Here is a 25,777-nt window from a genome sequence, read left to right on the forward strand (position 1 = left end):
ACAAAATTATTGAAAATGTTGTCTAAAATGAGCTTCAGGCTGTGTGTATATGGTGTATATAACACATAAATGCATTCTGTGTGTATATTGGGGTCCTATTCCCAAGATATTTCATTATGATATGCAAATATTCCAAAATACGGAATATTCCGTTATCCAAAATACCCCTGGTCCCAAGCATTTTGGATATAGTACATTTGGAAATGTTAGTATTTCAAATAGTGCAGCATGAGTATATAGTAAAATGTTTCAAATTTAATATCACATTATTTCTAAAAGCAAACAGGCAGAGCTACTGTATAGACAAATAAGGCGGATTGTAGATCTATTGGACAGAGGCTGATAACGAGTCGTGTAACAGGTTTGTCACATATGCTTTCTCTGTACACTCCTCCTCCCTTCCAGGGTTAGTTAGAGCTGACGTAGTATAAACAGTGCAAGCAATGGTGATCTGCTTATGGATGACTGGATTACAGTGTGCAGTAACAAGGGTTGGTAATCATGCAGGATGATCGCACAGAGAGTGACTGGCAAGGACTTGTCAGTGAGGTGAGTGCTGCAGTCACGGATCTGGACATTACTGCAGGCATGTTAATATATACACACGTAACAGGATCTCCAGTCTGCAAATATTCTAGTGTATATAATACTATTAATATAATACACTGAAATAATGAGCCCCTGAAATAACGTCATGCCACATACCCACCTTTCCAATTTTATCATGCTATATGTATCTGTGAATATATGGTATATATTATTATGCCAACAGTGTATACATGTAAGTAGATAACTGCATATAATTAGAGCTATTTATCATGTGATAATCCAGGATCTTGTGATCATCCTGGGTGTAGTGTAGAATCAGTGTAACATATGTGAGTGATAGCATGGACATAGTCATAGTAACTGTACATCAGCATGAATATTACGTAGCTTTTTGTCAGTGCTTTGTGAATATAATTACATGTATGATCCTTAGACATTATGCAATCAGAGGCCATTTATGTAGTGCACTGTAATACATCTTGGTTTTATAACGGTGTGATTAAATGGGCTGCCCAGTGCACATTAGTGCCTCATAGCATAATGGCAGGAGTGGGAAGCGAGGTATACGTGTCTCGTGTTTCGGAGGGCCCTCCTCTGCTTTTATGTGAATACGCGTGGAAGAACTAGCACAAGGCCCTACGCTCTTGGCGGCTACACCATGCGCCCACTCCTAGTTACAGTCCAGCCTCACACTACAGACCAGTCTCACACTACAGACCAGTCTCACACTACAGTCCAGCCTCACACTACAGTCCAGCCTCACAATAAAGACTAACCTCACACTACATTCCAGCCTCACACTACATCCCAGCCTCACACTATATACCAGCCTCACACTACATTCCAGCTTCACACTACAGTCCAGCCTCACACTACAGTCCAGCCTCACAATACAGTCTAGCCTCACACTACAGACCAGCCTCACACTACATTCCAGCCTCACACTACAGACCAGCCTCACACTACAGACCAGCCTCACACTACATTCCAGCCTCACACTACAGACCAGCCTCACACTACAGACCAGCCTCACACTACATTCCAGCCTCACACTACATACCAGTCTCACTAGAGTCCAGCCTCACAATACATAAGAGTTTACACTACAGTCCATCCTCTTGCCACTTTAATGCCATCCCATGAACAAAAAACCTTTTCAGTTTTTCTCCTAAAATACTACACAGTTTAGCCTCAGACATAACTTACATTAATCATGACAGTGAGAGAATATAGGCATTGTCTGTATCCCTGACTGTCTGTGAGGTAGTGTAGGTAACATACTCACAGGCACCTAACTCTGGAGTTGCTCAAACTCACCACCCAGGTGTAGCCCAGTCCTCATCATCCCAGGCAAAGTGGAGTGTTAACAGGACAGATAGCCTCACCATATGTAGTTTAAGAGCGGGATGTACTACGCATTGCATTATGGATGCGTTACATCCCCCCACTTATCTGGTAGTGGGACATACTGGCGATTAAAAACTCCAGTCTGCACCTAGTGTTACGATTAAAATTGCAAAGGACACCTTTTCCGAAAAGAGTCGTCCCTTGTGATGACAGAACTTCTGGGTTTATGACACATAAAGGGGCATCCTGCATAGATGCTTATTGCAGAATGCAGGATGCCTCAGCGCTGAAGTGTATTAAAACGGAAGTCCTCCGCTGATCTCTGAGCAGCCCTATTGCACATGTAACTGTAAATAATCTGTGCATGTGCGAACACTCAGCAAACCAGCAAGAGTGTCCAGACACAAAACGGGACTGTAAGTAATCATATGAATACTGAATATATATTAGCCAGCCTGAGAACTTAGGTAACGGACTACAAGTCTCAGGCTTTTGCTGATAAGCAATGTTATTTAGCATATCACTGCATAGTATATTAGTTTAATGTTTTTAGTTTCTTTGTTAGTTAGCTCATTGAGCCTGTTATTAGCCTAGTGGTATGTGCTGTGTGTTTGTTTTACTCAATTTATTGCTAGCCATATTAGTGGGAGGGTGCTGGGCTTGTAAGCAATCAGTAATTTAACATGCCAAGTCTCCTACATATGGGTCATTAGTAGGCTGGAATAGCCTGGCTGGAATTGCCACATTCAAAAGTGCATTTTAAGATTAATACTGGCGTTAGACCGGCGTTGAACTGAAGTGGGACAGAAGGGAAATAACCGATCTGCACTTCTAAAAACCTAATCTATATTTGGAGAAAAACCATCAACAAAGGTGATTTCAAAATCTCACTGCTACAAACTCCTGCTGACTGCATAACCTGGACTTTCAAAACTGAACTCTGGTTGCTACAAAAACTCTGGACATCACTTGCTACTATTTGTGCTGCCTCTGTGCTTAACAGATAATCTTACTGAATACTGTTAATGTCAGCTTATCTCTCTAATAATGTATTTTTATTTTACCTTAACTCTTTGGCCTAGTCTTACATCATCTAGCTACTACTACTCTCTACTCTAATATTCAATTTCTGCTCCCATCTTATCTCCACTTTTTCAAAACTCTATAATATATTTTTGTTGGGCTGACACTTTACCTCATCCTTACCATGACCATGTTGTCTTCAACTCCTCCCTTCACTCATTTTCTAGCTAATCTTTTGTTCTGCCCTCTAATTCCACCTCTATCCTTTTTCCCTGGTCTCCTCCACCTCCTCCTATCTCCCCTTCTCTCTCTGCCTTCCCCCCCTCTTCTCCCATTACTCCATTTTCTTTCTCTTATACCCCCAAGGATCCTACTACCCCACGGGTAATCTTTCCTCCCTTACTTATCTCCCTGTCACTTTCCCCCCACTTTCATCCACATCTCCTTAACTTCCCTCCCTGCCCACTTCCTACAGGGTCCCCTCCTAGCACAGGAGCACGCATGATCCCTACACTCTATTCATCTCGGTCTCCCAAAGTATTCCCATCTCCACGCTATTGAATCCCTGATAATCTCATTCACATCTCTCCTATCAACTCTGTCACTCTATCCTCTGCCCTCTGGAATGCCAGATCAGTCTGTAACAAACTGGCCCCCACCCATGACCTTTTCATCTCCAACTCCTGAATTTCCTTGCCATTACTGAAACCTGGATTTTACCCTCTGACATCACTTCTCCTGCAGCTCTCTCTTATGGGGGGCCTCACGTTCTCCCACACCCCTAGGCCTGGGGATCACCATGGCTGTGGTGTTGGGGTCCTTCTATCCCCTGGTTACTCATACCAACATATACCATCAGAACCATCCCTTACATTCTCCACATTTGAAGTTCATGCTATACGCCTCTCCCAACCAGTACACCTCAGAGTAGCTGTCATCTACCGTCTCCCTGGTCCTCCCTCCAAGTTCCTTGACAACTCTGCTTCCTGGCTCACTCACTTTCTCTCCTCATACCTTCCCTCTATTATCCTCGGTGACTTCAATATTCCTATTGATATCCCCACAGAATCTGCTACCTCCAAACTACTCACCCTCACGTCCTCATATGGACTCTCCCAATGGACCTCCTCACCCTCCCATGCGAGTGGGCATTTGCTTGATCTGGTATTCACTCACTGTTGTGATATTTCTGCCTACTCCAATTCCCCATTCCCCCTCTCTGACCATCACCTCCTCACTTTTAACCTATCCCTCTCTCCTTCCCCTCCTCTACCTCCAAAAGCCACTATCACTAAGCGTAACATTGAAGCTATCGACACTGCTTTCTTTTCTTCCCTACTTAACTCACTTCTCTCCCCTATCCTCTCTTTCTCCTGCGCTGAACAACCTGCTTCCCTATACAATGCCTCCCTTACTTCTGCTCTTGACTCTGTTGCTCCGGCGATCACTACTCATCCTCGCAAAGCCACACCTCAACCCTGGCATTCCAAATGCACCAGATACCTGCAAAAATGTTCACGAACCGCTGAGCGACAGTGGAGAAGATCACGCTCTCAGGCAGATTTTCTCCATTTCAAATTCATGCTGTCATCCTACAGTGCTGCCCTTTCCCTCTTTAAACAGTCATATTTCAAGAATCTCATCTTCCTCCCACTCCCTCCTTGACACTTTTCAGTCTAGCTTCCTTTCTCTCCACTCCACTGAACTGCCCTCACAAAAGTCAGCAACGACCTCCTTGCTACCAAATCCAAGGGCCACTACTCCCTGCTCATTCTCCTTGACCTCTCTGCTGCTTTTGACACTGCGGACCACCCTCTACTGCTGCATATCCTTCACTCCCTTGGTCTACATGACACTGCTCTCTCCTGGCTGTCTTCCTACCTCTCTGACCGTTCCTTCTCTGTTTCCTCTCATGACGACTCCTCCCCCCCCCACAGCCTCTTACAGTAGGTGTTCCCCAAGGTTCTGTTCTTGGACCTCTCCTATTCTCTCTCTTTATACGTCTTCTCTAGGTAAACTCATCAGTTCTTTTGACCTCCATTATCATCTCTATGTAGATGATACTCAGATCTACCTTTCCTCACCTTATCTTTCCCCCTCTCTACTGACTCATATCTCTGTCTTTCTGCTATCTCTTCCTGGATGTCCCAGCGATTTCTCAAACTTAATATGTCTAAGACTGAGCTGATAGTCTTCCCACCCTCCCACATAACATCAAGTCCCACTATTTCTTTATTACTAGATGCATAACTATCTCATCTAGTCCCAAAGTGCTTTGTCTTGGAGTCATCCTGGAATCTTCCCTTTCCTTCAAACCACACATTCAGAACCTCTCGCAGTCCTGTCGTTTCCATCTCAAGAATATTTCCAAGATCAGACCCTTTCTCACCCAGGATGCTACCAAAACCCTTGTACATTCACTGGTCATGTCCAGATTGGACTACTGTAACCTACTCCTAGCTGGCCTCCCCAAATCCCATCTCTCTCCTCTCCAGTCTGTGCTCAATGCTGCTGCTCGGCTCATCTTCCTCTTCAAACTCTCTACACCTGCCTCTCCTCTTTTGCAAGCCCTCCACTGGCTCCCATTCCCTTTCAGAACCCAATTCAAGGTTCTCACCCATTCCTCTCCCATTTACATCTCTGATCTCATCTCCCTTCACTCTTCTGTCCTCCCTCTTCGTTCACTTAATCCATCTAATTATGGCTTCCTGTGGGAGCTAGTGTGTGTCTTTGGATGCAGCCGCTTACATCGAAATGCCCGCATCTGCAAACCCCCCCCCTCCCCCGATGCAGTGCTTCCATTACTCAGCTAACAAGTTACAAACTAGTTATAGAATAGTCTGATTTGGAAACCTTTTTATTTTGCCAGGTGAATTGCAGTTTATTCAGTATTTCTGTATTTTTCCATGTGCCTGGAGTCACCACCAGCATTGCTTTTTGTTATTTGTACAGCACTATAAATTTGGAAGACTTTTAGTAGTAGTAAGTTAAATTTTTAACAATATGGTGACTATTATGTAGATTATGTTGAATATGGAAACACCCAAGAGTAAATGTATTGATGAAATACTGTAGTACAGGTTGAGTCTCCCAAATCCAAATATTCCGAAATACGGAATATTACGAAATACGGAATAATTTTGGCATGACTGAGATAATGAAACCTTTGATTTTTGATGGTTCAATGTACACAAACTTTGTCTAAGGCACAAAATGACAAAATATTGTATACAAATACCTTCAGGCTGTGTGTATAAGGAATCGGTATGAAATACCGCCAGCCGATTCCCGGCAGCGGCAGGCCGACAGATGGACAGATCCCGGCAGTGGCAGCCCGACAGCACTGGAAATCCCGATCGTCCTCAGGTAAGTATATACTAACCTAACCCTAACCCTCCTTAGGGGTGCCTAACTCTAACCTCCCCCCCAAGTGCCTAACCCTAACCCCCCCCTTCTCCGCTGCCTAAACCTAAGTCCCCTGGTGGGGTGCCTAACCGTAAGTCCCCCCGGGTGCGCTAAACCTAACTCTCACCCCCCGCGGCTGTCCGCTCGCGGCGCCCGGCATCCCTTCTATCGGGTTGCCGGGCGCCTGTCTCCTGGCGTCGGGAAAATGACAGGCGTCTAGATATAGACACCTGTCATTTAACCCACACCGGGATAAAGCAGTCGGGAATCCGGCCATCGGGATCACGTCAGCCGGTTTCCTGATTGCATCCCATGTATAAGGTGTATATGAAACATAAATGAATTTCATTTCTGTACACAAAGTTTGCTTGAACCACAAAATTATTGAAAATATTGTGTAAAATTACCTGTAGGCTGTGTGTATAAGGTGTATATAATACATAAATGCATTCTGTGTATATATTGGGGTCCCATTTCCAAGATATTTCATTATGATATGCAAATATTCCAAAATACGGAATATTCTGTTATCCAAAATACCCCTGGTCCAAAGCATTTTGGATATGGGAGACTCAACCTAGTAAACAGAGATGGATTAAGATGCTAAAGGGCCATAGGTAAGATACTGGTTTGGAGCCCTTCCAATCTGTGCCTCGAAAATGCATTTTGTTTTGCTGACCCTGGTGAACGTTGGACTCATGGCCCCTAGAGAAGGATTGTTGTGATGCAGAGATGCAGGCAGGGGCGTCTTAAGAGAGGAGGGGGCCTGTGTGCACTCCCTGTGTGGGGCCCTCTCCTCTCTCCCAGGTGGCCGGCAGTCGACTGACGCGGCTGGCCAGCCACCGGAGCATTAGTAGACTCTGGGCACTAGAGTGTGCCTGGAGTCTACTATGCGTGCACAGAACGCCGGAAAAATGGCCGCGGTGGCCATTTTCCTGTGTTCTGAGCAGCGCTGACACCTGACGCGGGACCACGGACAGGTGAGTTTAAAATAATATGGGTGCAGGGTGTGCGGTGCGGGGCCCCCCTGGACCCATGTGCCCCGCACATGCCGCACCCATTATAGATACGCCACAGGATGCAGGGTTGGAGGATCGGTGAAATCCAACATGTTGGATTTCACTAATTTGCTGATCATGATCAAAATTTAACATGGAGAATTTCACTAATCCACTGACGAATCGCGGAACATCTATGGTGTTTCCGATTCTATTGCAGGATCTGGCAATCTGTCAATTAGTGTATGGGGCCCTTTAGTTGTACTTCTTGATAAAGGTCACATGCTGACCGAAACGTTGATGATATTCTGAATATGTAAGGAATACATTCTGCTGTTTTTGATGAATGCTGGTGAGTGTCCCTAGATAGATAGATAGATAGATAGATAGATAGATAGATAGATAGATAGATAGATATTAGTGTTATCTATCTATCTGGGGCAAGGGTATTTACTGTATTACATTTTAAATAATACTGTAATAACACATATAGTTGTTTGTGTGTGTTTATATCTATCTATCTGTCTAGTCCAAGTCAACACAGTAGTACAGTATGTAACAAACATACCACGTAATAAAAATATTGGGCCTGATGCTGCGTATGCAAAAATATGCAAATATTGCAGACTCCGGGAGATGTATTGAGAACGTCCACCTGAGGCTTTGCAAAGCCAAACATCTGCGCAGGGCCGTTACTAAGATGGTGTGACCAGTGTAGAGAAGACTGGAGAGAGGAAGGGAAGGAAAGTAGGAGCGTAGGAGTGGAGTGGAGAGAGGAAAGCCTGGGAGAAGCACAACATTTTCATGTTAATTCAATTAGAAGTGATGAAGTATTGCTTGTTTGGGCAGCACAGACTGTGTAATGGTTAGCATTGCTGCCTCACAGCACTGAGGTCGTGGGTTAATTACCCAGTATGGCCCTAACTGTGTGGAGTTTGTATATTCTCCCTGTGCTTGTGTGGGTTTCCTCCGGGTACTCCGGTTTCCTCCCACATTCCAAAAATATACTATTAGGTTAATTGGCTCCCAAAAAAAACTAACCCTAGTGTGTATGTGTGTGAGCATGTGATAGGGAATACAGTTTGTAAGCTCCACTGTGGCAGGGACTGATGTAAATGGCCAAATATTGTCGGTAAAGCGCTGCGAAATATGTGTGTGCTATATAAATAACTGGTAATAAATTGTTATGTAGCAGTGCATACATACGTTAGCTTCAATTTGTGCATTTTAATACGCCCTGGTATGGGGATGCAAACTACAATCAGGGCCTGATTAAGGGTTGTGCAGACTCCAGGGCAACTAATTTGTGGGGGCCCCTACCAATAAAATTGCCACTATGATACTGTATGCTAGTGATGTTATTAAAAAGTCTACTGTGTAAATACTCCCGGAACCACAAGTGTATTAAACACGCTGTAGTGCCCCCAGTTCACATTATGACACACAGAAACCCCAGCATATCATAGTGCCCCCACACTTGTGACGTAGCTATGTGTTGAGGCCCCCGGTGCTGCCCTGCTGCTAATCCGGCTCTGACTAAAACGCATGATTTAGGGGCAGATCGGAGAGATGTAAGGTGCTGTTGCTGGCGTTCCAAAGCTGTCACAACAGCACATTGGCCGCAAATCACCCCTAATAAATCAACCCCATAGATGGCTGTGTTGGTGGAGGAGCCAACCACAAGGAAGCACAGTAATGGTTTACTGGCCCCATGTCCCACATAGCAGCCACTACAACCAAAAATCTGGGCCTCCACTCAGAATGTGTGAGGGCCTCAGTGGAGTAATGAAAAAATAAAAATAATCTCTACCTGGACCTTAGAACCTTGTACAAGGAGCTGTTATTTGATACTTCAGCACTCAGGGGAACATGGCGATTACATTTTTGGGGTAATAGCTATTATAGCAGCATCCAACATTCCTTTTTGTTCTTTGATATACTATGTAATGCAAAGATGAGCGCAGAGGATCAGTATCTTAATTTTAGGCAATAGGTCAATTAGTGAGAGTGCAGGGTAATTTATGTGTGACTACTATAGTGCACAGTGTGCAGCATATCTGGCATAAATAACACTAAATATATCCCCAGCAGCAGCTCTCTATCTATCTGACTCTATCTTATTTACCCTGGAAGACAAACAAAACCCACACTGCATGTGTCACAGCTGCACAGCATGATTGCATGATGATAGCATGAGTGTACGTACACAGCAGTATTAGCATGTGTCAGTCAGTCCCACAGTACAGCATTACAGACACTGGATGTACAGTAGCTGCATTTGTAGTGTGGTTACTATATAAGCATGACTATATAACCTATACATTAATAATAACAGTAATAATAGGCTGGGCCCGGCCCCAGCAGCACGGTGCTGATGACGTCACTGACAGGACAGGGAATCCCCCCCAGGCAGGGAATTTCCCCCCGCCTGCACTCTCCTGTCTTTTTGATTGGCTGCCTGATCCTCCAACCCTCCCCGGGAACGTCTGCACAGCGGCACTGCGCATGCGCTGTTCCCGGGACCTGGAGTTTTGGTGGAGATTGCAGGGAGCTGAGGCTGGAGCAGCCCGGTAGCAGTATGAGGAGTGGAGCTGGGGGAGATACGGATGATGGCCGGGGACTGGGAGGTGAGGATGTGCCCTGTGCCTGCCCCCTCTCCGTACATCTCATTATACCGTGCTGCAGCATCTAGCCTGAACACTGCACAGGCAGCCCGGGTGCAGGAGAGGGGTCCATATACACTACTACACCATTACTGCATATGCTCTGTGCTGTCAGCTGTCATCATCTTTGGGTCTGTCACTTACGTCATGGCAATTGTGACGTGTGTTTGGGCTAGATGTGTGTGTTAGGGCTAGTGTGGCTTTCAAATGGCCTTGTGGAACATTAGCTATAAGTGGGTGACATGTCTACAATCTACTTATATGTTACTGAACCCTAATGTTAGGATAAGCTCATTAATTGCAGTACTTTTACCTTTTCTGTGATAGAACACATTAATTTATTGCTGCTCTACGCTGGGTCTAAATCCCAGTAGCTAGTCATTTATTTCACTAAAGTGCAGCTTATGATTCTCATTTTACATAAGCAAATAAACTTCCTGTAACCCTAGCTTATCCCTAAATCTGGCAGTCAGAAGTAATTTGTGCATTGAAATGATTGATGAGTACTGATGGCAGTACCTGTAATTGTCATGGCTGGTACTTGAGTTCCAAGAGTATTAATGCATTTGTGAAGTGGACCCTCCCCCACACGACCGACCGCCGCCATCTTTCCAGCGATATTCTCTAGAAGTTGGTGCCTGTGCAGAAGATTGCAGGCAGTGTGCCCGAGTCTTTGCGTATACCTGCACCAACGCCATCTTTCCGAAGATGTCACCCAAATGATGGCACTGCTGCCTGACTACACACAGTGGTAACAGCTGTATAGCACACAATGATCTGGGTGCAGGTTGTGCGATGCTGGGCCCCAAGTGACCCATTTGCACGCGTGCCCTGCACACCAGCACCCATTATAGATACGCCACTGTGAAATCAAGAAACTTTTTATCAACTCTATCTGCCTCGTTAAATATGCTGTAAAAGCATTTTCCGGATTGTTACTAAATGAAGATAGATTGCTATTTATTAAGCATATAAATCCAGAAATATCTTGGCTATCGTCTGCATTAATGTAGGACTCAGAGCACATTGCCGTCCCTATACGATGTATGGAAATGTGGTTATGTTGTTTATCAAACTTTGAAAACTCCATTTATATTCTGCCTCCTCCTGCCATCACAGTGTGGAAGCGCAGTAAAGCTGGCCATACGCCTGCACGACCAGCATCAGATCAGATTCACCTCATAACTCCCTGCAGCTCCCTGGCAGTCCCGGCGGCACGATTTGTTGTTTTTCTTTGCACACGATCTGTCGTACGATCGATCGTGTGTCTCACGTGATCATCAGGGAAAAGTCATTGAAATGACATGAATGGACGCACGATGCATCGCATGCACAAAATACACGTTACGATCTGCACACCATGCGATGGACCATATGGCCTGCATATCTGATCATACGATCCGTTTTAGGAGCTGCGGGGGATCCTACTCAAAAAAGACACTATTTCTACACGATTCATCGTACGACTCGTCGAAAATCATCCAATTGGTCCGAAATCGTGCAGGTGTATGGCCAGAATAACACTACCGGGACAGAAACTGACAGTGTAAAGTGCCGCTGGTATTAGAGTTAAAAGTATAGCTTTTAGGCTTTGCTGGGACATCTTGTTATCAGACATGATCTATGGCCCTGATTCAGAGCCGGACGCTCTGACAGAGCGCTCGCTCTGAATCAGGGCCGGGACCCGGAACGGCGGCTTGCCCGTTGCTATCCTGGTCTCGCGCATGCGCACAATGGAGCCGGCTCCGTCGTGCGCATGTGCTCTGGGCCACCATCGACCCGGTTGCGAACGCTCAGCGCTTGCGACCGGGTCTGAATCAGGCCCTATAGCCCCAAAACACGTTCCGGAATCACAGCAAATAGTGTCCGGGCATTTATCACAATCTTAATAAATAGGCCCCTATATGAGCGACATTTTCTAATTCATCAGTGTATTTGGCTTCCCCCTACGCTGGCCTTCTGTCTAGGTTTGTATAGTGGTAGTGCCATCCCTAGTGATTGTTTAGTAGGTAACAGGTATAAAAACTGGTGAAGTTGATTTAAGCCATAGCAAACATTTGTGTTTTTCTAAGCGTAACTAGAAAAATCAGGAAAAGTGATTGCAATGTACCCTAGGTTATACATGCCTTGTGCAGAAAAACAAAAATATTTCTTAGGTATACTAACACGACTATATGAGTCAACTTTTTTAAATGAGGCAATGTTCACTGCTCTACTCCCCCATCATATGTCTTAAAAATACCATGCATAGACATGGTTAATGGCAAATATTTGGAGTGTCCAGGCACCCACACCACTGGTTTCTATGCACAGCAATCTTTAGGCTATTTAGAAGCCATTTTAGTGCATTGCCCAAACTGAAAGCACAATAGCTGTGTATGTGTATATATATATATATATATATATATATATATATATATATATATATATATATATATATATATATATATATATATAATTTTGTATACTAGCTGGGATACCTGGCATTGCCTGGGTTGAAGACAGGACCCTGAAGTACACAAGCCTTTGCTTGTTTACATTGTCCTCGCCTATAACCCCATTCCATTGATCCTGAGGACCCCGCAGTTTGCTAACATGCATGCAAACAGAGGCGTAACTACTGTGGGTGCAAGGGGTGCAGCTGCTATGGTGCCCGAGCTGCTTCTGTGGCCCATCGCTCCCACTGCAACCAGTCGTGCACACAAGGTGGGCCGGTCCCATCAGGGTCGCCAAGAAGGGCCTGGGTGTAAGTGGTCTTGATTTGGATCTTGACCCGCTAGCTGCTTACAGCTGGCACACCGGTAGGTAGACCTAGAGAGACAGCACCGCTGGTCGCGAGGAAATCAGTTTTCGGACCGGCAGCCAATCAGCAGAGGCAGCACCTGACGGCTTGCCGGACTGGTGCATTATTCTAATAGCGCCAGCACTGTATGTCCATGTCTGCCACTGCCTGCCGGTGCACCAGCTGTAAGTAGCTGGCGGCCCGGCACCATATCCACACCTGCTGGCTGCTGCTGGCACACAGGGGGAGGCGAGAGGCTGGGGGGGCATAATGTGTAAGGGGCATTACTGTGTGGTAAAATGTTATAAGGGGCATTACTGTGGTGTAATGTTATAAGGGGCATTACTGTGTGGCATAATGTGTAAGGGGTACTATTATTGTGTGGAATAATATATGGGGCACTACTATGTGGCATAATCTGTACAAGGCATAACTGTGTGGTATAATGTGTAAGGGCATTACTGTGTGGCATAATGTATAAGGGGCACTACTACTGCATGGCATAACATGTATAATGGGTAGTTCTGTGTGGCATAACCTGAGAATGGGCTCTGTGTGGCATTACATGAATGGGCTCTGTGTGGGGGCAAATGTATGTGTGTGTTTTTTTACCTCTGGAGGGGGCCCTTTGAAGATCTTGCTATATGGCTATAAAGTTCTAGTTACGCCCTTGCATGCAAGCACAGAGGGCTGACTAATATATATGGTCACTTTAAAAAGGACTAACTCTGGATTTAATATGAACTTGCATGAGTCATGAAGTTTGCTCAGCTTGTGAGATTAAAATTATAGTTTTGTAGCTTGCACACAGGTTTTTGGCAGATTGCCAATTCCACTGTAGTCAGTCCTGGAACTTGTGTAACTTAAGTGTTTCCCTATTTTTAGTGATTGTGTGGCCCTGACAAGGTTCAAACCCAGGCAACACCCTAAACCATGCCAAATTTGGTGGAGCTAGGTCCAAACCTATGACCATGTATAAAGGATAGAGAGACAGACCCGCTTTCTTGCATATTATATAGATTAATTGCAAGAATATAAAGAGTAATTTAAAATGGATACAGGGCCTAATGTCACGGACGATTTAATCTAAACTGAGGCACCCAATGGCAGCGTCTTGACATTACTTTTCCTTCTCAGAGTGTCTTTAAACACTCTATCGGTCGCATCACCGAAACCTGCTCCAGCCCTATGGCAGCTGCAGTTTCTCCGTCTGAGTATGGTGTCCTGTGTGAGCAGTTATGCGTGTTTGGACACGGCTGCTTTCGGGAAGCAGGCCTGCGCGTTGACCCCCCCCCCCCCCCCCCCCGTTACTTCACAGGTACGCCCACTAAAATCCACTGACCTTGCATTTATTTTTGTACTTCATCTCTGAGATGTAACAGTCGGGACGCATGTGCAGACTTACATCACCGGCCAACTGCCTGCTGCATGGATGCGGCTTCCACCTCTGAATCAGGCGAACAATGTCGAGATTCAAGGGAGATATCATGTAAGAAGCCTGCGTAAGGAAGAGTGTGGCTTTTTACGTGCCCCTTGTGTCTGCTTTCATGGGACACCCTGTCAGCTGAGCCATTCGTGTCTCTCCTTGTACCTTGACAGTGACCCATTATCTCAGACCCTGCTTCAATAACTATTTGTCCTAAAGAGGGCGATGTGAATTGTCCTAAAGAGAGCGATGTGAATTGCCCCGGGAAAGAGTACCACTACCCAGAGCTATTCAGTTGACCGCTCTGTTAAGTCTGAATAGAGAATTTCTAGCAGGTGCTAGCAGAAATCCGATTTAAGTGCCGGTCGAGATGCTGCTTATTGGTTTACTGTGGCACCTACACCATTGTGACTTAACATCCGGCTGAAGGCGCTTTAACTGGCATCTCCCGACTTAGTGCAGTGTGCGATGGGGATAATTGAGTAGCTCTGGGAACCCCTTCCTGGCGCTATTCACATCGTGCTGGATTGAATCGCCCCCAAAGAGAGAACAAGCCAGCTATGTAACCACTCTGGACCTCTATGCCCCTTGGCCATGGCAATATTTATTCAAATATTCAATTCCAGCCACATGCCATCATAACACAATATACCTACAGTATTTACAATGAGAATGATGAAAGGACGAAAGCCCAATTCAAAGAAAGTACAATAATATAAAGCAGAATTTTACAAATCTTGGCGTACATCCGAATATCACATAGAAGTAGTCAGACATAGGGGAATCCAATTAGCCGCAAGGTTTACCCCGCGTCAAATTTCCTGCGTTGGTCGTTTCAGTTAGCGTGATTTACTCCGTGTGTTAAGACCTAGAAGTGGACCTTTCCTCACAGCTCCCATGCTGCTACTTATAATTGGTGGCAGTGTGACGCTGAAAAGTCCCTTTCTTTATGGCCACATGTTGCATGCTTTTGTTAGAACAGCAACACCCATAGGAGCCATTCTCAGAAAAGAGGCTTACATCGCAATTAATTCACTGCGGTTTCCGCAGTTTCAGGCATCAACACTGTCGCCATTACTACAATGCACATATTCATATCATTCACAAACTAGAGTCACAATAACCAGCAGCGGAGGCGCATGGAAGTTGCTAGTGAGGGCTCAAATGTTCCCTCTCCGGCAATAATTTATCTATAGGGTTACAAGATTATTAGTCATAATGTCAACACTTACAATGTATTTACAGTTATGCTGTTGACATTGAACATGTTGGCATCTGCAGAATGTCGACATGTTCACAGTGTTGACATGTGAAATGGCAACATTCTGCACGGACCGGGAGGGGAGGTTAGGGTTAGGTATTAGATTAGGGTTAGATGTTAGGGATATTCTTGCCGTAGCATCCACCAAAAGTCAACAGCACCTGACCACCAGGTCTGAAAGACACCACTGGGACCCACCGAACTAGGGAAGTTACAATTAGACCACCAGGGACATTTTGTTAATATTCTAATCATGACAATATTTCATCAGCGTCGACATGAATGTCGACACTGACATTGTGACCATGTCGACATTCTCATGTGGACAAGATAAATGTCTGCAATCTAAACCACGCCCGTTACAAGAACAAAGACTCTGAATTCTTTAGATCTTTCACTGTATCCAACCAGAATTTCTTTCACCGATCGGTTTTGGAGCATGACGTGTGTTACTTCAGTAGTAGAAACAAGTGCTTTGCAACCAAAAACTAGGTTTCTCACCATGCCTAAATTTATATGTAGTTTCTTCTTCAGGGTCCATAGGCTCCACAGGGAGACCTGGGGTGTAGGTGGTGGATCAGGAATCCGGGTACCACGCAGTTAAAGCTTTAGCTCCCAGGATGCATCAGTCCATCCCCCTATACCCCGCCCCTGAGCCAGAGGCACCTCCAGTTTAATTTGTGCCCCGTTATGTTTTTATTATTTTACTTTTACTACCTTGGAGCACGCAGCAGCAGACTGTCCATAAGAACATCTGCTCTGCCGCTCCGTCACCCCTATGGCGCCACAACACCAGTACAGATCTGGGGATCTCTGTGGGCATCCCGGGGTCAGTGCTAGCCAAGGCCCCGTAGGAGGACCCAGACTGCAGCCGGACGCTAAGGGGACAGGTAAGGCGGGTCACCGCGGGCAGTCATACCTCTGGTCTCAGGGGACAGAGTGGAGGTGCTGAGTGTGGACGCAGGCTCCAGCCACCGTGATCCACTAGACCACCAGGGTACACATGGTGCAGGAACCAGTGTCCCGGTGGGTAAAAAATTGGCAAGGGGAGGTCAGCTTCTCCATTATAGCGGCCCCTCAACTCGGGGCGCCATTCCACAGAGGTCTTGCTTCCCTGAGTTGCTCTCCTCCTCGGACCACTCCCTCTCTGAGTCATCCGGCGGCCATTTTCTTAAGGCACAGCCACAGCTCTCTCAGGGATATGCAGGTGTTCCGGTCCCCCTACATACCTCTCCCTGGGGTCTGCGTATGTAGCACTGTAGCCTACTAGACACTGAGTCTGTGTAGATGATTGTAGTGCTAGTTTGCAGTTATATGTTATTTCTGCCTGTCTGTTTTTCTATTCTACTGTCATCATATATCTTTCCATTTTTTTTCGGACTTTGCCCTAACATACAAGCGTATTCAGGGGTTTTCCTGTACCTCCCATATATAGAACTAAGGAGCTGATTCAACCTGTTCGCAAAGATGCGTTCGCTCGTAGCTGGCCGTGAGCAGTGACCCGCCTTACCTCTCCCCTTAGCGTCCGGCTGCAGTCTGGGTCTTCCTACGGGGCCTTGGCTAGCACTGGGGTAAAGGGGATGGCCCTCCTTCAGACCTGAGCAAGGCCTTACAATACAGTCCTTTCTGCAAGATGGGGGAATTGTGCCAGTCCCACTATCTCAGGGAGGGACTGGTTTTTATTTTACTCTTTTTCTAGTTCAGAAGCCGAATTTGTCTCCTCTGCCTATCCTCAACCTCAAATCCTTGAACAAATTCCTCAGGGTACTCCGGTTCAGGATGGAAACCCTACGCTCCATCATCCTAGCTATGGAGCCTGGGGACTTCATGGTATCCTTGGATATTCAGGCGCGTACCTATAGCGCCCTCACATCAGCAATATCTCCGATTTGCTATGCAGCAACACTTCCAATTTCAGGCTCTGCCCTTTGGACTATCCACAGTTTCACGGGTGTTTACCAAAATTATGGCTATCATGACTGCCCACCTACCTGGTCAGGGTGTCCGACTGTTACCATATCTGGACGACCTCCTGCTCCTAGCAGGATCCCCAGAAGTGCTTCACCGCCATCTGCAGTTAACCATTGCTTTCCTGCACAAGCACGGATGGTTAATCAACTGGAAAAAGTCCTCCCTGAATCTGTCACAGAAAATGATTAATATGGGAGCCCTGCTGGATTCTCAGGATCAGAGAATCTTTCTGATATCAGACAAGATCTCCACAATTCAACTAGGAGTGAGCAGACATCTCCACAGTCGCTGAGTGTCGATCGACTTGGCAAAGCAGGTTCTGAGATCCATGGTGTCCACCTTCGACATGGTGGAATATGCTCAGTTCCATTCCAGGCCTTTGCAGAAGCTGATCCTCTCCAGGTGGAATGGGTTACCCCATCGTATCAAAGTTCAGATGATGGTGCTCTCTCCAGAGATGCGTCTGTCTCTATCTTGGTGGCTACAGACATCTCATCTAGCCAAGGGTCTCCCCTTTTGGATCCCGGACTGGCTAATCCTAACAATGGACACCAGTCTCTGGGGCTGGGGCGCAGTGACCGGTCCCCACTCCTGTTAGGACCGTTGGTCCAATCGACCCTGCCAATCAACATATTGGAACTTCGAGCTGTCTACAGGGCCCTCAACCAGGCTCAGCACATACTTCACGGAAAACCTGTACAGGTTCAGTCCGACAATGCCTCAACCATCAAGGAGGTACTCGAAGTCAGGCAGCAATGACAGAGGTGTCCCACTGTCTGACATGGGCCAAGGGTCACATCCCGGCCATTTCGGCAGTATTCATTCCAGGAGTTCTCAATTGGGAAGCAGACTTCAACTCTTAGTGAACAGATGGGATCTCCCAGAGGTGGACCTCATGGCCTACCGACACAATCACAAACTAGCTGTGTACGGGTCCAGAACAAGAGATGCCAAGGCAACCTTTGTAGATGCATTGTCAGTGAAGTGGACCTTCCAGGTTGCGTACCTCTTCCCTCCAGTCTCCCTTCTTCCTCAAGTTCTTCAGAAGTTTAAGCAAAACGGAGGCACTGTCCTGCTGGTGGCTCCAGCTTGGCCCAGATGTCAATGGTACTCAGATCTTCGGAGTCTCTCCATCAACACTCCGTTTCTGCTGCCTCAACGACTGGACCTGTTGTTTCAGGGTCCTTGCTTTTACCCGGTTCTGGGTCATCTGTCTTTGACGGCATGGCTCTTGAGAAATCCCTCCTGAGGTCCAGAGGTTTCTATAGCGCTGTAGTCAAAACGATGCTCAGAGCACGTAAGCTAGTCTCTGCTCGGATCTACTACAGAGTGTGGCATACATTTTTCCAATAGTGTAGTACCTGAAGCTACGACCACCAGGTGTTTAGGATTTCCAGAGTCCTGGCCTTCTTTCAAGCTGGATTGGACCTAGGACTCCGCCCGGCCTCACTGAAAGTGCATGTCTCTGCTCTGTCCATTTGGTTCCAGCGTAGACTTGCCCCACTAACTGATATCCACACCTTCCTCCCAGGGTGTCCTCCGGATTCAACCTCCCTTTGTCCCTCCAGTGGCTCCTTTGGGATTTGTCAGTAGTTCTTGGCGCCCTCCAGGGCCCTCCATTTGAACCTCTGGATTCTGTGGAATTCAAGTGGTTAACAGCGAAGACTTTTTCTTCTACTGGCTATACGTCAGCCAGAAGAGTGTCAGATTTAAGGGTGCTCTTCTGTCACTCCCCATTTCTACTTTTATACCAGAACAGGATAGTACTTAGGACTCGCCCTGGGTTTCTTCTAAAAGTTGTTACTAGTTTCTCCTTCATCCGCTAGGGGACACTGGAGTCTCAATACAATGGGGTATAGGAGTGGGTTAACCGGGAGCTGGCACCTTAAAAAAAATCTAACAGTAGTTAGCTCCTCCCCCTCTATACCCCCCCACACGCCAGTCTAAAAAAGTGTGCCCTGGGAGCTGGACATTTGTCTCCTGTTTAGGGCTTATTTTAACAATGAATGACCTCCAATCAGCAGGAGGACGGATAGGCAGCCCACTGCCCCTGCCTGTCTACACCAATGGATGCTGCCGGGGGAGACCTCACCGCTGCTGCACAAAAGTTTGCGATGAGGTCTCCTGCTACAGAGACCTCAGTCTCTGGGGAGCCCAGATACGGGACTAAAACTGGATTTCAGGATACAGCCTCCCTCTCGTTTTTTCAAGACTGGTTTACCTCATGTTGCAGAAAAACGAATAGCTATCCAGGAGGCAATACAAAAACTGTTATTGTCTCAGGTAATAGTGAATGTTCCATCAGACCAGAAATGTCAATGGTTTTATTCCAGTTTGTTCGTGGTGCCCAAGCCGGACGGCTCCATGAGGCCCAAGGAATTAAACCCTTATCTGCGAGTCTTCAGATTAAAAATGGAATCTCTCCAATCCGTGATAGCGAGTCTCGAGAGAGATGAGTTTTTAGTGTCCCTCGACATAAAGGATGCTTATCTCCATATACCTATATGGCCCCCTCATCAGGTTTTTCTTCGTTTTGCAATACTAGACTCGTATTTTCAATTTCGGGCCCTGCCTTTCGGTCTTTCGTCAGCACCAACGGTGTTCACAAAGATTATGGCCCTGCTGCATCGTCAGGGTATTGTCATTGTTCCAGAATTGGACGATCTCTTGATAAAGGCCTCGTCACGGGATCGCCTGTTAAGGGACATTCATCTAACGCAGAGTATGGATCCTAAATATCAAGAAATCCACCCTGATCCCCACACAACGCCTGCTATTTCTGGGAATATTACTAGACACAAAGGAACAAAAAGTATTTTTGCCCCAGAAGAAGGTTGCCCCCATTCAGCACCTGGTGCGCACGGTTTTACAGCATCACCGGGTGTCTGTACATCTCTGCATCCGTCTTCTCGGGAAGATGGTAGCAGCTTTCGAGGCGATACAATATGCAAGATTTCACGCCCGAACCTTTCAATTGGATCTTCTTTCCCAGTGGTCAGGATCCCACCTGTTTCTGCATCAGAGGGTCCTTTTGGCACCTCAAACACGAACATCCCTCATATGGTGGCTGAATTCCTCTCACCTGTTGGCAGGAAGAAGATTTGCAATGTGGGATTGGATACTCCTCACCACGGACGTGAGCCTGAGAGGGTGGGGAGCAGTGACCCTGGGGAATCATTTTCAGGGGCACTGGACTCAACAGGAAGCAAGACTATCCATAAATGTTCTGGAGTTGAGAGCAGTGTTTAATGCCCTTCAGATGGCGCATCCCATATTGAAGGGTCAGGCGATCCGAGTTTAGTCGGACAATGCCACGGCGGTGGCATATATAAACAAACAAGGTGGCACAAAAAGTAGAGCCACTATGAGGGAGGTAAGCAGGATTTTGATATGGGCAGAGGAATTCGCAATAGCGATTTCTGCAATATACATACCAGGAGTAGAGAACTGGGAGGCCGACTACCTCAGTCGGCAGAACATCCATTCGGGGGAATGGTCCCTCAATCCTCAGGTATTCCATCAACTGACTCTGAGGTGGGGCTGTCCTCAAGCCGATCTCTTGGCGTCAAGAGTAAATCACCAGTTACCAGTCTTCTACTCCAGGACGAAGGATCCTCAAGCTGCGGCGGTGGACGCACTGACAGCTCCGTGGCCTTTCCATTACATCTACGTCTTCCCTCCGTTTCCTCTCATTCCACGCTTGCTCCAAAGAATCAAGCGAGAAAGAGGTACTACTGGTAACACCAGATTGGCCCAGGCGAGCGTGGTACTCGCAATACAAAATCTGTTAATAGATGAACCATGGTCCCTACCCCTTCAGGAGGATCTTCTTCTGCAGGGGCCGTTCGTTTATCAAGACTTAAGGCGGCTTCGTTTGATGGCTTGGCTACAGAAAGGGCCGTCCTCAGAAGCAAGGGGATCCTGTCCAGTGTGTTTCCCACTATGATGCGAGCCAGAAAGGATGTCACCTCTCAGCATTACTATCGCATTTGGAAGGCATATGTTGTTTGGTGCGAGAGATGTAATTACCCTCCAGCAGTTTTCAGGACATCACGTCTCCTCCTTTTTCTTCAGGCTGGTCTAACAGCGGGCCTTCGTCTAGGTTCCTTAAAGGTACAGATATCTGCGTTGTCAATTTTCTTTCAAAGAAAATTAGCCTTGCTACCAGATGTTCAGACCTTTTTACAAGGAGTCATCAGAATTCAACCTCCTTTCATACCGCCCACTGCACCTTGGGATTTGGATTTAGTTTTAACTTTCCTTCAGTCTGAAACCTTTGAGCCATTACACAGGGTAGAGATGAAGTATTTAACCTGGAAGGTGGTTCTGCTGTTGGCGCTCTCCTCAGCAAGGCGAGTGTCGGAACTCAGTGCTTTATCCTGTCGCCCCCCCCTTCCTCATTTTTCATGAGGATAGGGCAGGGTTACGCACTCAGAAATCTTTTCTTGCCAAGGTAGTGACTGCTTTTCATATTAATCAACTGATAGTGGTCAAGGTTTTCAAAGGCGATTCTCCAAATTCAAGATTATTGGATGTAGTCAGGGCTCTTAAGATTTACGTGGACCGGATGGCATCCCTCCGTAAATCTGACGCTTTATATATGAGGTTTGATTTGGCCCGTCCAGGTTGGCCGGCGTCCAAACAAACCATTTCAAGATGGATTCGCCTGGCTATCAGACAGGCTTACGTGGTGGCTTCCAGACAACCACCTAGTAGCATTACCGCACATTCAACGTGCTCGGTAGGTCCTTCATGGGCGGCTGCTCGGGGGGTTTCATTAAACCAACTTTGCAGAGCAGCTACCTGGTCGGGAAAGCATACTTTCCTTAAGTTTTATCGATTTGATACTTTTGCGGCCTCCGCTTCTGAGTTTGGCCGTGCAGTATTGCAGGGTTCTCAGCGCTCTCCCACCCGGGATGTAAGCTCTGGGAGGTCCCCATTGTATTGAGACTCCAGTGTCCCCTAGTGGATGAAGGAGAAAATAGGATTTTGGTACTTACCGATAAATCCCTTTCTCCGATTCCACAGGGGACACTGGACGCCCTCCCTGCGTTGTTCTTTTCTGCATTGTTACAGATACTACAGTTGTTGAATTAGGTCATTTGATTAGCCTGTTACCTTTTTTCTTTCTGTGTATGATGTGTTATTACATAGATGTAGTTATCGTAGCTTTTTTGTCTCCTTCTCCTTACTTCCAGCTCTCCTCGGGCACAGTTATTTTTAGACTGACCTGGGGGGGTGGTATAGAGGGGCTAGCTACTGTAATTTTTTTTTTTTTAAGGTGCCAGCTCCCGGTTAACCCACTCCTATACCCCATTGTATTGAGACTCCAGTGTCCCCTGTGGAAATTGGAGAAAGGGATTTATCGGTAAGTACCAAAATCCTATTTTCCACATTAATGAGGAAATTGTAGTCCAGGCATTTCAATCACCAGACCTCTCGGCAGGTGAGGCCTCCTTTGGATGTGGTCTGTGCCCTCAGGATATATGTGGAACGTACCAGTTCCCTTCGGAAATCAGATTCCTTATTTGTGCTCTATGGATTTCACAAGAAGGGATGGCCAGCCAACAAACAAACGTTGGCTAGATGGCTTCGCATGACTATCTCACAGGCTTACATGCAGGCAGGCCTTCCTGTACCGGCTACTGTTAATGCTCATTCTACTTGTTCTGTGGGTCCTTTGTGGGCAGCTCACCGTGGTGCCTCAGCTAAGCAGCTTTGTAAGGCGCCCATGTGGTTCTCTGTACATACCTTTCTGAGGTTCTTGGCCTTTGATACCTTCGCCTCTCAGGATGCTTCCTTTGGGGCGCCGGATTCTCCTCTCAGCGTAGGAGCATCCCCACCCTTAAAAGGACTGCTTTGGGACATCCCCAAGGTCTCCCTGTGGAGCCTATGGACCCTGAAGCAGAAAATGAGAGTTCTTACCATAACTTACCTTTTGTTAACTCTTTCTTCGAAGTCCATAGGATCCGCAGGGCACCCGCCCTGGCGCACCTGGCTTCATATGGGCGAAGTGTTTGGTCACTGGTTTCCCATCCTACTCCGTGAGAGTGATTCTTGTGTGTACAAGTCTTCCTTCTCTCTTCTCCTCCTCTGGCCTTTGGCTTGTCACGAACTGAGGTGCCTCTGGCTCGGGGGGTGGGGTATAGGGGGATGGACCGATGCATCCTGGGAGCTAAAGCTTTAACTGCATGGTGTCCGGATTCCTGATCCACCACCTACACCCCAAGGTCTCCCTGTGGACCGTATGGACTTCGAAGAAAGAGAGTTAACAAAGGTAAGTTCTTACCATAACTCTAATTTTTTCGCCAGTATCCTGGAAATCAATGTGTTTTGTAAGTAGCTGTCATTCCTGCTTCACCCCAGTATTCTTAATATCAGGGCTTGACAAATGTTTCTGAAATCTAGGAGTCAGGATGAAAATGTAGGAGCCAGACCCCCCCCCTCATTACTGAGCAGCTACACCCCGGCAACCAACCCCCATGGCCACACCACTAACTGGGTATGCCAGGTAAACCACCCTCCCACAGCCACATTACTGAGCAGCTAATCTCCCTCTCCAGGCAACCAACCCCCAGAAAGACAACCCCTTCTCGGCCAAAAAACCCTGGGCAAGCAAAGCCACCGCCGGCAGTGGCCGAACTAGAGAGTTGTGGTCCCAGGTGCAAGAATATGCTTTACGCACCCCTATGCAGTGCCCCCAGTAGTGGTCCACTGTGCAGTGCCCACAATAGTGCCCCATATACAGTGCCCCCAGAAGTGGTCCTCCATATGCATTGCCCCCAATAGTAGTACCCACTATGCATTGCCCCCAGTAGTAGTCCACCCCCTCCTATACAGTGCCTCCAGTAGTAGTCCTCACGATGCATTGCCCCCAGTAGCGGCCACCCCCCTATGCAGTGCCCCAGTAGTGGTCCCCATATGTAGTGGTCCCCCTATGTAGTGACCCCAGTAGTAGTGCCCAATATGCATTGCCCCTAGTAGCCACCCCACCCTGTACAGCGCCACACACACATCCCCCCCCCCCCCCAAACAACCACAACTTACCAGTCCCCCACTCCTGCCGTCAACCGCCGCTGTCCACTCCTCCGGGCTCGCTTTCGCTCTGTACTATGGGATGGGAGAGACGTCATGACGTCTCTCGCATCACCTGCTGCGGGGGGGAGCCGGAAGGCTGAGCTCATGAGTGAGCTCCAGCCGGCTCCCTCCGTGGACGCAGCAGTGAGAAATACAGGAAGCCTTGCATGAGTTCTCACAGCGGCTGCCGATCTCGCTCTATTACATAAGCCCTCATCTTTGTTGTTCATAAGATAAGTGATAGTATAGCTTGAATAGTCATCTGTACAAGTCCTTATGTACTTGTCGCCACCTAATGTGGGTAATTGCATGGGACCATAGTCTTCATTCTAGCACCTGTCAAAACCCGTGCAGTTCCTCTATCCTGACTGGGGTATCGTTATCTGCTCTGGTGCTTCTAGCACACAAGCTGCTGCCACAAACTGCTGAGACTAAGCAGTGTGTGCTAGAAGCACCAGAGCAGAAAGCAACACCCCGGGCAGGAAAGAGGAACTGCACGGGTTTTAACAGCTGCAGGGTGCTAGAATGAACCCTAGCCGACCATAGATGTCACTGTGTATGAAATCACGTGTTCTTGAGATTCTGGGCCTGATTCAGAGCCGGACGCTATTTGCGCTCGCTCGTTTAGAAAAAGGGGCCGGCTATTTAAATTGAGCGCTCGCTCGCTCTTTGCGGTCTGTTGACGCCTCTATGTCTGAGCGAGCGAACGAAACATGCGCTCGCTATTTTGTAAAGACGTCCCCTGGCCGCTCGCATCCTACGTCATCTCCGCTATTTATTAGATTAATCGAGTACATCGAAAGGCGTCTGAACTGCTCGCAGTGCTTGTGGTTGGATTTTCCTACTGCAATCATGCGAACAGTTAAGGCTAAGAAACAACTGAGTGACGTGGTCGATGACGCTGCTTTGTTAATTATGTACACCCTTAAAACGCCCGTTTTGACCTTTTGGCATGCCTGCGTTCGGATCTCCACTCCCCGTTTTCAAGCACCTTCCCCTGTTACCACCCACAAGCGCCTCATCCTGTCACTCAAATTAGCAGGCATTCGCTATTTTGCGAGCACACAATTTCCGACCGCAATGACTGGTTCGCGCATGCATATTACAACCCATACGCATGCGCAGTTGTGCGAACATCGCTCGGAGCGAACGAGCGGCCGCTTACGAGCGGCTCTGAGTCAGGCCCTCTGTTCCTATTATTTTTGGAGCTTTTATGGATTTTTTTTTTTTTTTACTTTTATGCAACAATTGCACCTCATAACTGCTAAACAAGCT

General features: G+C 47.0%; 1 protein-coding gene across 3 annotated transcripts in view; it reads left to right on the forward strand.

Moving 5' to 3' along the window:
• The first annotated feature begins 447 nt into the window (after positions 1 to 447).
• The window catches only part of CCDC149 (coiled-coil domain containing 149), a 109,557-nt gene continuing 84,227 nt past the window's right edge, over positions 448 to 25,777 (forward strand). For all 3 annotated transcript variants that reach the window (XM_088450612.1, XM_088450613.1, XM_088450614.1), the window contains exon 1: positions 448 to 549. In XM_088450612.1, the coding sequence (XP_088306738.1) occupies positions 502 to 549 (48 nt within the window). In that variant the 5' untranslated portion in view covers positions 448 to 501. The remainder of the gene's footprint in view (positions 550 to 25,777) is intronic.

The sequence above is a fragment of the Taudactylus pleione genome, unplaced genomic scaffold (assembly GCF_031769625.1).
Source record: "Taudactylus pleione unplaced genomic scaffold, aTauple2 ptg000520l, whole genome shotgun sequence".
Lineage (NCBI taxonomy): Eukaryota > Metazoa > Chordata > Amphibia > Anura > Myobatrachidae > Taudactylus > Taudactylus pleione.